General features: G+C 46.7%; 1 protein-coding gene across 10 annotated transcripts in view; it reads right to left on the minus strand.

Moving 5' to 3' along the window:
* Nucleotides 1–12,391, minus strand: part of ADNP (activity dependent neuroprotector homeobox) — a 92,865-nt gene that overhangs the window by 35,004 nt on the left and 45,470 nt on the right. For 3 of the 10 annotated variants that reach the window (XM_084854133.1, XM_084854132.1, XM_084854134.1), the window contains one exon: nt 4,138–4,222. The exons of 6 other annotated variants lie outside the window; for them this stretch is intronic. In XM_084854133.1, the coding sequence (XP_084710259.1) occupies nt 4,138–4,198 (61 nt within the window). In that variant the 5' untranslated portion in view covers nt 4,199–4,222. Of the gene's footprint in view, nt 1–4,137; nt 4,223–6,090; nt 6,292–12,391 lie in introns of all 10 variants that reach the window. One more of the 10 variants, XM_084854131.1, reaches the window with a different exon arrangement.

The raw sequence follows: 12,391 nt of genomic DNA on the forward strand, positions 1-12,391 counted from the left end.
CCCATTCCCCTCTTTACCCAGATCGTCGTCAAGGTTCACAGGGGCTCTATACATCTTGGTGACACCATAGTGACCACAGCACTTGTAGTCCATAGCCCTGCTACTTATGTTCTATGGCACTTACTGGTAGCTTCCACACTTCCCTGCCCTCCTCTCTCACAACAGCGGCATCATTTGACACCTGGGCCTGGCAACTCTACGTTTGACAGCATGGAAGATTCACCCATGATAGACAGGCTGGACAATGTCCTCCAGATATCCAGAAAGCCCTCTAGCCACTGCTTATATGCTGCCAAGTGGATCAGGTTCCTCCCTTTTGCCACTGGCTTCAGCACTGACCCAATTAATTGCTCTTGGCCATTTGTGTTCTAGTTCTTCTTATCACTGCTCTCAGATGGTCTCTCCATGTCTTCTGTCCATATTGTCACTGCTATTTTAGCCTTTCCTGAGCCCATCAAGGGCTCTACATTTTTCACTCACCATACTACAAAGCCTTTCCTGAAGGGGGTTTGCTCAGTCTATGTCCACCTGTGGCCCATGTGCCTGGCTTTGGGCAGCTAACTAGCACTCACTGCTTTGATAGCAAACTGCTTTGAACAGCTCACTATGACACTCTAGACTCTTAACCTGGAAAGTAGTTTTTTTTAGACTAAGTAAAGGCCTCCTCATGTCTTCACAGCAACTTGCAAAATGGATAACGAAAGCTGTTCTGCTCTGCTACAGCTTGATGGGCCTTCTGACACCATAGTCCCTCCAAGCATACTCCACAAGAGCCTCTGCCTTATCAATTGCTTTTCTTCATGGAGTGCCTTTCCCGAAACTGTGCCATGCTACCACATGGTCTCAGCCTTCCACATTTGTAATGCAGTATCGCCCCGATATTTGTGCACAGCGGGATGCTTCTTTTGGATATGCACTCCTTTCTACTGTACTGGGATAGCACACCTGCCCCTCTACCAGTAAGTTAGCTTGCTACTCATCCATATGTGTGATGCACAGAGACCACAATGAAGGAGGACAGGTTACTTACTGCAATTGTGGTTTTTTGAGTGGTCATCTGTGCATTCGCACAACACACTTGCCATACCCACACAGGTGTAGTCTACATCCACAATATCTTATCTAGATGCTGTAGCAGTCTCGAGGTACTGAGGAGAGTAGCCACACCCTGAGGAATGCACACTGAGGTAGGGGGTGGGGTTTCCTGCCTTAAATCCATCCCCTTTCATTAACAGAAGGATGCCTGACAACATCATCATCAGAACTGGAGTTGAGAGCATGAAGGTCTAAGATAGGATGAAGTCTACTATCTTACTTGGGGAGAGTAAAGTACTGGGAATGGAAACCTCTGTGGTCATTTCCCAAAGGGAATGGTTCTAGTGCCCCTTTTTCCGTGAGGGAGATTACTTCCTCTGTAAGGACAGAAAATGGTGTGCTTAATACTGGACCAGAGGGTGGAATGGTGGAGTAGGCAACTTGTAAGCTAAAACATCTGGAAAGCCACAACTCCCATCAGCCCTAGCCAGCATAGCCAATTATGAGGGATCATATGTGAACCTGGCTAGCCTGTCTCCGAAGCGGCACAGTATTATCCAAGAAAACAGGGGTGGGGATATAGAGTCAAAGATGCCTCCTGGAGATATCCCCCATCTTTTGGGATGCAGAGAACTGGTCTTTCAAAGCCAAAAAGGGCCTCTTGTAGCCCTGCTGAGGATTTCACCTGTGGTTGCATACTAGTTGATCTATAAGAGCAGCAGCTCGAATAGCCTCAATACCAAGGGCAAGAATGTTACTTTGTAGTTGTGGACCCTAAGCTGAGTCGCTTGGCATTACTTTTCATTTTTTTGCACCCTGTGAAGGGCATAGTCAGTGGTGGAATGAAACAGGAGATCTCTGGGGTGGGCCTGGGCTTGAGTGACGCACCACAGTATGAAACCAAGCGTGGCACAGGAGCGCTATTACTCCTATCATGGCTTTTAAATCACAGTAAGCCATATGGGAAGTAGTAATTTGTTGCCTGTCTACTCCCGAGGCTTCCTTTTGTAATATTCAGGAAAGTTCTGTCTTGTTTGTAGGGAGATGCTCAACAAGAGTGCCTACATCTTCCCAGAGGAAAAGCTAGTATCTCAACAGGCAGTCTTGGTAACTGGCAACTCTAAGTCCTAATGCTGCAGAGGAGTAGACCCTGTGACCCACTCATTTAGCCTTCACCCCTCTTTAGCGACAGGGCAGAGTACGCTTTTTGAGACTTCCCTTGGACCACCTTAATGATGATTAAATTCAGCATGGGGTGTTTGCATAAGAAGCAGATGTTCATCTCCTGCATTCCATTCAGGTGTTCTAGCCTCCACAATGTGGGTGACATGGAGGAAGCCTTGGTCCAGGGTACCTTGCTGGGATGCAGAAGGCAGAGAGCACTGGGCTAGCCACCAGAGCCAAGGCTTCTGTCTGTGCAGCCTGGAACGCTGGATGTTTATATGGGTCTGAAGCTGGTGTACTTCTAGACCTATGAAGTGGACCATCTGTATGACCCCGTTCAATGAACAGTCTGGCATTTCCGAAGGCAAAAGAGGTCCTAATCTCCAGGTTGTGGTTCTCAGAAGGGGTCCTACTGAGCTGCGGTAGCAATGCCCATGGAGGCTGGTGGGAGGAGGCAGGCAGGAGGGAATTGGGAGTGGGCGGCTGAAAGGGACCTCAGTGCCAATTCTTTGAGAACTGCAGAGGAAAAGGACAGTATGCACAAGATGACCTGGAGTGCAGGTGCTGCATGGACAAGGCTTTTGGTGCCGAAGCGAGCAGGTGAGGCACTGGTAACAAAGACTGTCAGCAAGAGATGGCTTGCCTAGAAGCGGTTGGTATTGAGGTGACCAAGACTGAAGGAATGGCTATTGGAGGAGTGGAAGACAAGTCAAGAGGGTGGCCTTGAGACTGTACTGGATGGGGGCCATTGAGATGGGGAAGGACCACATTAGTAATAGTATCTCCAGTCCCAGTCCTTATCAGCATAGCTGTCATGGCACCAAGAGGCATCTTGGAGTAAGTGATGAAATGGTGAAGTCTGATGAGGAGAGCAGTGGCTCCAAGAACAGGATGGTGAGTGCCAGCGCCAGCTTTTAAGAGGGACCTACCACGACAATCTCCATCTCTGGTGATCATCATAGAAATAGCCTAAATACACCAAATCTGGAGATCTCCTGCATGAACAAGGGAAGTGACAGTGGTGTAGGGATCTACTACGGCGATATAATGGACATCTGCTTCAACATGGGATTTGTGTTTGAGGTTGTTTGACTGGTCTCAAACTTCACCTTCAGATGCTGACCCTATAAGCGAACCCCAGAAGGTGGAGGGTCTAAAGCCATGGCACCAGACATGCCCTCGATATTTGGTTCCAGCAGGGTTAGTGCTGATGGCAGTGGCAGGACTGGATCCAAAGGACAAGACTTTTCCGGAGCCAGGAACTGACCTGAGAGTTCTGGGATCAGGTCCAATGCAGGTGGGTCAGAGGACTGCTTTGAATGTTTCTTCTTTTTCCTAGCCCTGGTATGCACCAAGGCTTGGGACTACAACTTCTTTGCAATACTGGATCCTGTATGCTTTGTTATTTTGCCAAAACGAAACTGAGAGAGCAACATAGGGGATGGGTCCACTGTTGATACCAAGGCTGTCAGAACCAGCAAAACGGGCTGGTCTGACAGTGGTTCAGCAGTCTCAGGTGGGTCAAGTCACAATGCAACCAACCTGGTGGCTGAAGAACTGAGTGTGAACAGGAGGAGGCTCACTATGGAATATGAGCTCTGGGATGTGAGGGCAGGTTACTGCCAAAATTCCTTAGCTTTAGAAGGTTCCTGAATGGGTCTCCATGAAGGCAAAGAGGCACAGAGACTATGAAGAACCAACAGTAAGAAGTGGGTCAACTCAAAAAATAAAGAGAGCAGTTCAAAAGAGAAAGTCTAAGTGAAGGTATTTCTGGAAACAAAAGTATGTTCCTCAGTGATCTGTTATCACAAACTATTAACAAAATTATGTCAGTGTCATTCAGCTTTGCAAAAAGAATGTACAGAAAAGTTCTCAGTCAGATGTGGTGTAAAGAAGCTTGTACTGAGGCCCTATGTACTGGGTTTTCTACAGCCTTACCTTTCTTCTGCTGATATCGTAGGCGTCTTGCCTTACGCTGCTGCTGTAAACGCGTAGGCATAATTACACATTCACTCTTTCCTTCCTACAAAGCAGAAATAAAAACAAAAGAAACTACATCAAATAGTTCAATTCTGGCATCAAAGAAATAAATGTATATGGATTGAGGGAGACTAAGTGGTTTTGAGATAATAAGTCAGGACATTGCATTAGTACTAACTTCATGGCCAAGATAACACTCACCCCAAATCAAATATGAATTTTCTAGACCTAAAAAATAAACTTTCTTAGCTGTTGTGGAAACTAAATGTTCAGTGACAATTTTCTTACTACCACTTAAATGTTGGTTATACGTTTTCAACATTGAAAGAAGCATTACATATTGTCTTTATATTAGCCATTACCAAGTGACAAGTGAAAGGAAAGTAGATCCCACTCTTTAAAAAAGTGCTGTATTGTTCCATGCTTTCCTCACAAAGCAGAAAAGAACTACTCCCCAAAGATTTCAGAAACTAATCTAAATGACAAAGATACAAACTAGTTCTTGAACCCAATTACATCTGGTGGACATGGACGTAACACTTTGCTCGTAAATTGTCACAATGAAGAAACTGACTGCACATCTCTCAGTTCACCTACTGGATGCTAGAAACTCTCTTACAGAATAAGCAATGTTCTCCAGAAACACCTGCGACCCCTCAGAACAAAGGTGGACACCATCGGAATTCTAAAAACTACCTTCATCAGCCTGAACTCATTCTATGAAATAGAAAACAGATATATCTTTTAAAAAGCCACTGAGTTACCTATTGATATTTTTAATATATATTTTGATAGCCTATAATACACATGCACAAACAGGTACAAAGAAAAGAAATGATGACGATAGTCACTAGTTTAGATTACTATTTTTTAAGAAGCTAAGCAAATTCATGTCTCAGCTGTCTGCTGAGACACTGGAAGCAGCCCAAGAAAGAAGGAAAGCAAAAGGCAACAGTGCTGGGGGAGATATGCCCAATTAAATGCAGAATTCCAGAGGTTAGCCAGAAGAGATAAGGAATTATTTTTAAACAAGCAATGCCGGAAGCGGAAGAAGATAATAGAATAGGAAGGACAAGAGACCTCTTCCAGAAAATTAGAAACATCGGAGGTAAATTCCAGGCAAAAATGGGTATGATCAAAAACAACGATGGCAAGGACCTAACAGAAGCAGAAGAGAGCAAGAAAAGGTGGCAAGAATATACAGAAGATCTGTATAGGAAGGATAATAATATCGGGGATAGATTCGACGGTGTGGTCAGTGAGCTAGAGCCAGACATCCTGAAGAGTGAGGTTGAATGGGCCTTAAGAAGCATTGCTAATAACAAGGCAGCAGGAGATGACAGTATCCCAGCTGAACTGTTGAAAATCTTGCAAGGTGATGCTGTCAAGGTGATGCATGCCATATGCCAGCAAATTTGGAAAACACAAGAATGGCCAACAGATTGGAAAAGATCAACCTATATCCCCATACCAAAAAAGGGAAGCACCAAAGAATGTTCAAACTATCGAACAGTGGCACTTATTTCACATGCCAGTAAGGTAATGCTCAAGATCTTGCAAGGCAGACTCCAGCAATTCATGGAACGAGAATTACCAGATGTACAAGCTGGGTTTAGAAAAGGCAAAGGAACTCGAGACCAAATTGCCAATATCCACTGGATAATGGAGAAAGCCAGGGAGTTTCAGAAAAACATCTATTTCTGTTTTATTGACTATTCTAAAGCCTTTGACTGTGTGGATCATAACAAATTGTGGCAAGTTCTTGGTGGGATGGGGATACCAAGTCATCTTGTCTGCCTCCTGAGGAATCTGTATAACGACCAAGTAGCAACGGTAAGAACAGACCACGGATCAACGGACTGGTTTAAGATTGGGAAAGGAGTACGGCAGGGTTGTATACTCTCATCCTACCTATTCAACCTATACGCAGAACACATCATGCGACACGCTGAGCTTGATGAAGCCAAGGCTGGAGTTAAAATCGCTGGAAGAAACATTAACAATCTCCAATATGCAGATGATACCACTTCGATGGCTGAAAGCGAGGAGGAGCTGAGGAACCTCATGACGAAGGTGAAAGAAGAAAGTGCAAAAGCTAGCTTGCAGTTAAACCTAAAAAAAAAACACGAGATTATGGCAACCAGCTTGATTGATAACTGGCAAATAGAGGGAGAAAATGTGGAGGCAGTGACAGACTTTGTCTTTCTAGGTGCAAAGATTACTGCAGATGCTGACTGCAGCCAGGAAATCAGAAGATGTTTACTTCTTGGGAGGAGAGCAATGACAAATCTTGATAAAATAGTTAAAAGCAGAGACATCACACTGACAACAAAGGTCCGCATAATTAAAGCAATGGTATTCCCCGTAGTAACCTGTGGCTGCGAGAGCTGGAACATAAGGAAGGCTGAGTGAAGGAAGACAGATGCTTTTGAACTGTGGTGCTGGAGGAAAATTCTGAGAGTGCCTTGGACTGCTAGAAGATCAAACGAGTCCATACTCCAGGAAATAAAGCCAGACTGCTCACTTGAGGGAAGGATATTAAAGGCAAAACTGAAGTACTCTGGCCACATCATGAGAAGACAGGATACCCTGGAGAAGATGCTGATGCTAGGGAAAGTGGAAGGCAAAAGGGCAAGATGGATGGATCTTGCCCTTTTGCCTTCCACTTTCCCTAGCTTCAGCATCTTCTCCAGGTTATCCTGTCTTCTGGAGGTGACAGACTTGACCTTGGGGGAGCTGGGGGTGGCGACGGCCGACAGGAAGCTCTGACGTTGGCTGGTCTATGAAGTCATGAAGAGTCGGAAGCGACTGAACGAATAAACAACAAACAAAGCAAATTCATACAGGAGAGACTGATCAGCAGCACCTCCATTTTCCTATCTACGTTCACAAGGGAGAGCTGTTTGTTGCCCTTTTGTGCCCTGTTTTTTGACTTCCCAGAGGTTCCAGAAATGCTGGTCTAGATGGATCTTTGGTGTGATCCAGCTAGGCAATTACAGTCTCAATTACAGTCAGATAGGTAGTCCATGGTAGATGCAATCTGGTATTCCCCCTCTCTCTTGTTACATCTGGTCACCCACTGTTGGAAAATAGGATGCTGAACTAGATGGACCCACTTTGGTATGATCCAGCAGGGATTTTCCTGTATAGAAGTAAATCCTCTTGATTCCTTCCTTCCCTATGTTCACAGGACAGTGTAGTGTTACACCCTGTTCACTTGAAAGTAATTTCCACTGTGTTCAAAGAAAGCTTACTTCCAGGTGAGGTTGGTCAGGCTGAGATAGTGGCCCAGTTTGCACATAATGATAGCCCATGGGTTAAACAACCCATATGCTGTTGGGGACAAGTGGGAGGGAGGGGATGAACCATCCACTTCCGCTTTTCATCAATAACGTACAATTGGCTGGATCATAGGTTGTGAAAGCGGAGTGCTGGGTTGTTTAAGTTAACTCAACAATAAACCATGGGTTAACCACTGGGTTTTTTAGCCCCTAAGCCACCCAGCACTCTGCATTTGCATATCATGCTCAACAATCTACAACCCGACCAATTGTGGGTTGTTTGTTAAAAGCAGAAGTGGCAGGCATGTGGGAGGCAGTGTGCCTGCTCTCCCCCACGTGTGCACAACAACCCATCAGTTGTTTACTGACTTGCCCAAATATCAGTTACCTTTTCTTTTCTTTTTTAAGGAGGCCACCACCAGAGAGAAGCCAAAACAGCTAGACAGTAGAAAGAACCTCCATGTTCAGATGCAATCTACCATGCAACCTTGTATTCGGAGACTGACTTGCATCTGAAGACAGCAGTTCTACTTCCTAGCTGTTATGGTTTCTCTTGTGGTGCTTCTCCAACCCCGCCCCGCCAGGTTTAAGTAACACACACATACAATTACTCCTTAGAAATTTTCTTGTCCCAGCGTTCCAAACTGCCACTCTTGGTATCCATTTAACATCACAGCTACTGATGAGGTAGGAAGCCGAAACGTTTAAGCTTTAAATATATTTTGAAATTTCTGTGTTGTCAGTTCATTTATTTCATTTCTATACCATCCAATAGCCAAAGCTCTCTGGGCGGTTCACAAAAATTAAAACCACAGAGTGCAGCATAAAACAATATAAAATATGAAACCTTAAAACCACAATATAACAGTACAACCAGAATAAAACCTAGCAGCAAGGCAGAAATTTAAAATACAGATTTAAAACACCAAAGCTAAAAGATTAGGAAGCTAAAATATTGGGAGAATAAAAACATTTTCACCTGGAACTGGAAGTGGTACAATGTAGGTGCCAGGCGAACCTCTCTAAGGAGCTCATTCCACAGCAGGGGGGCCACAGCAGAAAAGGCCCTCTTCCTCCACCCGCCACACTTCCTTTGGTGAGGGCTCCCGGAGAAGGACCCCTGAGGATATTAGGGTCCAGGCAGGCACACATGGGAGGAGGCAATCCTTCAGATAACCTGGCCCCAAGCCATTTAGGGCTTTTAATGTCATACTAGCACTTTGAATCTGGCCCAGAAATGGACTTGCAGCCAGTGTGGCTGGAAAAGTACTGGCATAATGTGATCTTGTTGGCTAGTCCTTGTTAACAATCTTGCTGCCCTATTTTGGACCAGCTGAAGTTTCTGGACCATTTTCAAATGCAGTCCCATGTATAACAGACTGCAGTAATCCAGATGAGAGGTTATCAATAGAGATGTACGAAAGTCACTTACCTTTTCGAAGGGTGACATTCGCGGTGGGGGGGAGGCGCTCTGTCCCTCCCCCCAAAATTCTCCCTGGCCGGCTCCGCTCCGCAGCGACTCCGCAAAGCTGCCGGCCGGGGCCACCTGCAGCCGTCCATCCGGCCACTGGGCAGCCAGGCATCCGGCCGCTGGGCAGCCAGACATCCAGCCGCTGGGCAGCCTGCACAGGGACGCAAATGGCAGCCGCCATAGCCACCACCACGTGCGTCCCTGTATTTTGCCGTGATAGGCTACATAAATATTTACGTAGCCTATCATGGCAAAAAAGGGGGGGGGGACAAATGGCGGCAGCTACGGCGGCCGCCATTTGCGTTCCCTTTTTTTTTGCCATGATAGGCTATGTAAATATTTACGTAGTCTATTATGGCAAAAGACAGGGGCGCAAATGGCGGCCACTGCGCCATTTGCGCCCGTCTTTTGCTGTAATAGGCTACGTAAATATTTACGTAGCCTATCAGGGCAAAACAAAGGGAACGCAAATGGTGGCCGCCGTAGCTGCCGCCATTTGCGTCCCCCCCCTTTTTGCCGTGATAGGCTACGTAAATATTTAGGTAGCCTATCACGGCCTCCGCAGGGACGCAAATGGCAGCGTGAACGGCCGCAGGTAAGTACTCCGTTTCACGCACCTTTCGTGGGGGGGGGGCAGGGGGCTTCGTTCCGCCACGGATTTCGGGGGCCCGAATGCACTGGCATTCGGCCTCACCGAGATCCGTGGCGGAATTCTCTGACATCCCTAGTTATCAGAGCATGGATAACTGTAACTAGGCTATCTCTGCTCAGATAAGGACATAGTTGGTATATCAGTCTAAGCTGATAAAAAGTGACGCATGCCACTGAGTTCATCTGTGCCTCAAGTGACAGTTCTGGGTCCAAGAGCACCCCCAAACTATGAACCTGTCCTTTAGGGGGAGTGTAAACCCCTCCAGAACAGGTTAAACATCACCTAGCTGGGCATATGAACCATCCGCTAACAGTACCTCTATCTTGTCAATTGACTGGCCCTCATCCAGTCCATTACCATGCCCAGGCACTGAATTCAGAGCACCCGCTGCCTCACCTGGATTTGATGAAAAAGCGAGGTGGAGCTGGGTGTCATCTGCATACTGATGGCACCCCAGCCCACCCCTCTGGATAGCCTCCCCCATCCGTTTCATGTAGATGTTGAACAGCATAGGTGATAAAATATAGCCCTGTGGAACCCCATGGCATAATTGCCAAGGCATAAGGCAATAATCCCCCAGCACCACCTTCTGGAATCGGCTATCCAAGTAGGGGCGGAACCACTGCAATGTAGTGTCTCCAACTCCCAGCCCAAACAACCTATCCAGAAGGATACCATGGTTGATGGTATCGAAAGCCACTGAGAGGTCCAGGAGAATCAACAGGGTCGCACTCCCCCTGTCCCTCTCTGGCAAAGGTCATCCCACAGGGTGACCAAAGCAGTTCCCGTTCCAAAACCAGGCCTGAAGCCTGATTGAAATAGATCTAGATAATCCATTTCATTCAAGAGTGCCTGGAGTTGTCTTGCAGCCATCTGCTCAAGCACCTTGCCCAGGAAGGGGGATGTTGGCCACCAGCCTGTAGTTGTTAACCCTCTGGGTCCAGGTTAGGCTTTTCCAGGACTGGCCTGATTACTGCCTCTTTTAAAGGGCCGGCACCACTCCCTCTCTCAAAGAGGAATTTACAATCTCCTAGACCCAGCTGGACATCCCCTCCTTGTTTGATGAAATAAGCCATGAAGGGCAAGGGTTGAGCACAGACGTGGTCAACCGGACGTGGCCAAGCACATTGTCTGCATCCTCGGGCCTCAATAACTGAAACTCATCGAATAAAACTGGACCAGACAGTGCTCTGGACGCCTCTACCAATGGAACTGCATTAATTGTGGTGTCCAATTCATCTGGCCGACTTTATCTTCAAAGTGCCGTGCAAACTTGTCACAGCATGCTACCAAAGGTTCTACAGTTTCTCTCCCTGGCCACAAACCACTTGGAAAGCCTCCGCTGGATGACACTGAGGAGATACAATGCTGGTGGAAAAGAAATATCTCTTTGCCACCCTCACCATCCCAGAGTAGGCTTGATAATGAGCTCTAACCTGTGTTCGTCAGATCAGCACGGGTTTTCCTCCACCTGCATTCTAGCCATCTCCCCTTGCTTCATTGCCCTCAGCTCGTGAGTATACCAAGGAGGTGGCCGGGCTCTGTTCAGAGGGAGAGGGCGCTTGGGCAAGATCGTGTCAACCGCCCGAGTCATCTTTGCATTCCACAGAGCGACCTGGGCTTTGACAGGAGCACCAGCCATACCAGCATCCATTAGCCTCCATGGGCGGACCATTTTAGTAGGTCCTCCAACCTTGCAGAGGGAAAGGCTGCCGAGAGTCTAAACCTCAGTAGGAAGTGATCCCACCGTGACAAGGGGACAGATGTTAATTCCCACACTTTCAGATAATCATCCTCCTGCCCAGTCGAGAAAACCAGATCAAGCATATGTCCTTTTACATGCGCTGGGCTGATTACATGTTGGGCCAGCCCCATGGTTGTCACAGCAGCCATGAAGTCCTGAGCTGCCCCAGATACAGCAGCCTCAGCATGGAAGTTGAAATCCCCCAGAACCATCATCCTAGGGGCCCTCAACACCAAGTCCGAGACCACCTCTGTCAGCTCAGGCAGGGAGTCTTGATGGGTAGCAGGGTGGGTGGTACACCAGCAAAATCCCTCATCTGTCCCGGGTACCCAACACAAGGTACAGACACTCAAGCTCCGCACATGAATGAACAGGAAACCCAGGGAGCGAGATCAAATTCCTACAGACCACAGCATACCCCCCTCCCCAGCCCTCGAGTCGGTGTTGGTGTTACACCGAGTACCCAGGAGGGCACAGCTGGGATAGAGTAACCCCTCGCATTTTTGGGTGACTGAATAACTGTGCAACAAGCACATCCCAATTCAGTATTTTTTAAAAAAGGGTTTTTTTTTACCTCTTTGGGGGAAAGGTCCTCACAAGAGAAGAGCCATGAGAAGACTTTTTTTTAATTTAAAAAAACCCTCTGTATTCAGTTGCAGTCTACCATGCAAACATGTTTTCAATGGTAGACTGCACTTGAACATGGTGGTTCTACTATCCACCTTGTCTTTGCTCTATCTTGTAGCACATCCCCCACCCACTTGAGGTGTGTGTATATATGTGTGTAATATATATTCTGAGGTAATTTTTCCTGAGGTTAATGTTTATATATGTAGCTTTTCCTGAGGGATACATACACACACACACACACACACAGTGATTAGATGACTGACTGATTGGGAAAGTACATCCCATTGCTTTGGCATGTTTATTTTAGCACTCAGAAATATTTTCTTTTAAAAAAGAACACCCGCTGAGGTGACTGTCTTGGCAAATGCACACAATTGGTTCAGCATTCACTTTCTTTAACAACAACGGTGTATTTATTATCGGGGGAGCGAGTG

This window comes from Heloderma suspectum, chromosome 4, assembly GCF_057233095.1.
Source record: "Heloderma suspectum isolate Gila_16-S chromosome 4, 16-S_ref, whole genome shotgun sequence".
Classification (NCBI taxonomy): Eukaryota; Metazoa; Chordata; class Lepidosauria; order Squamata; family Helodermatidae; genus Heloderma; species Heloderma suspectum.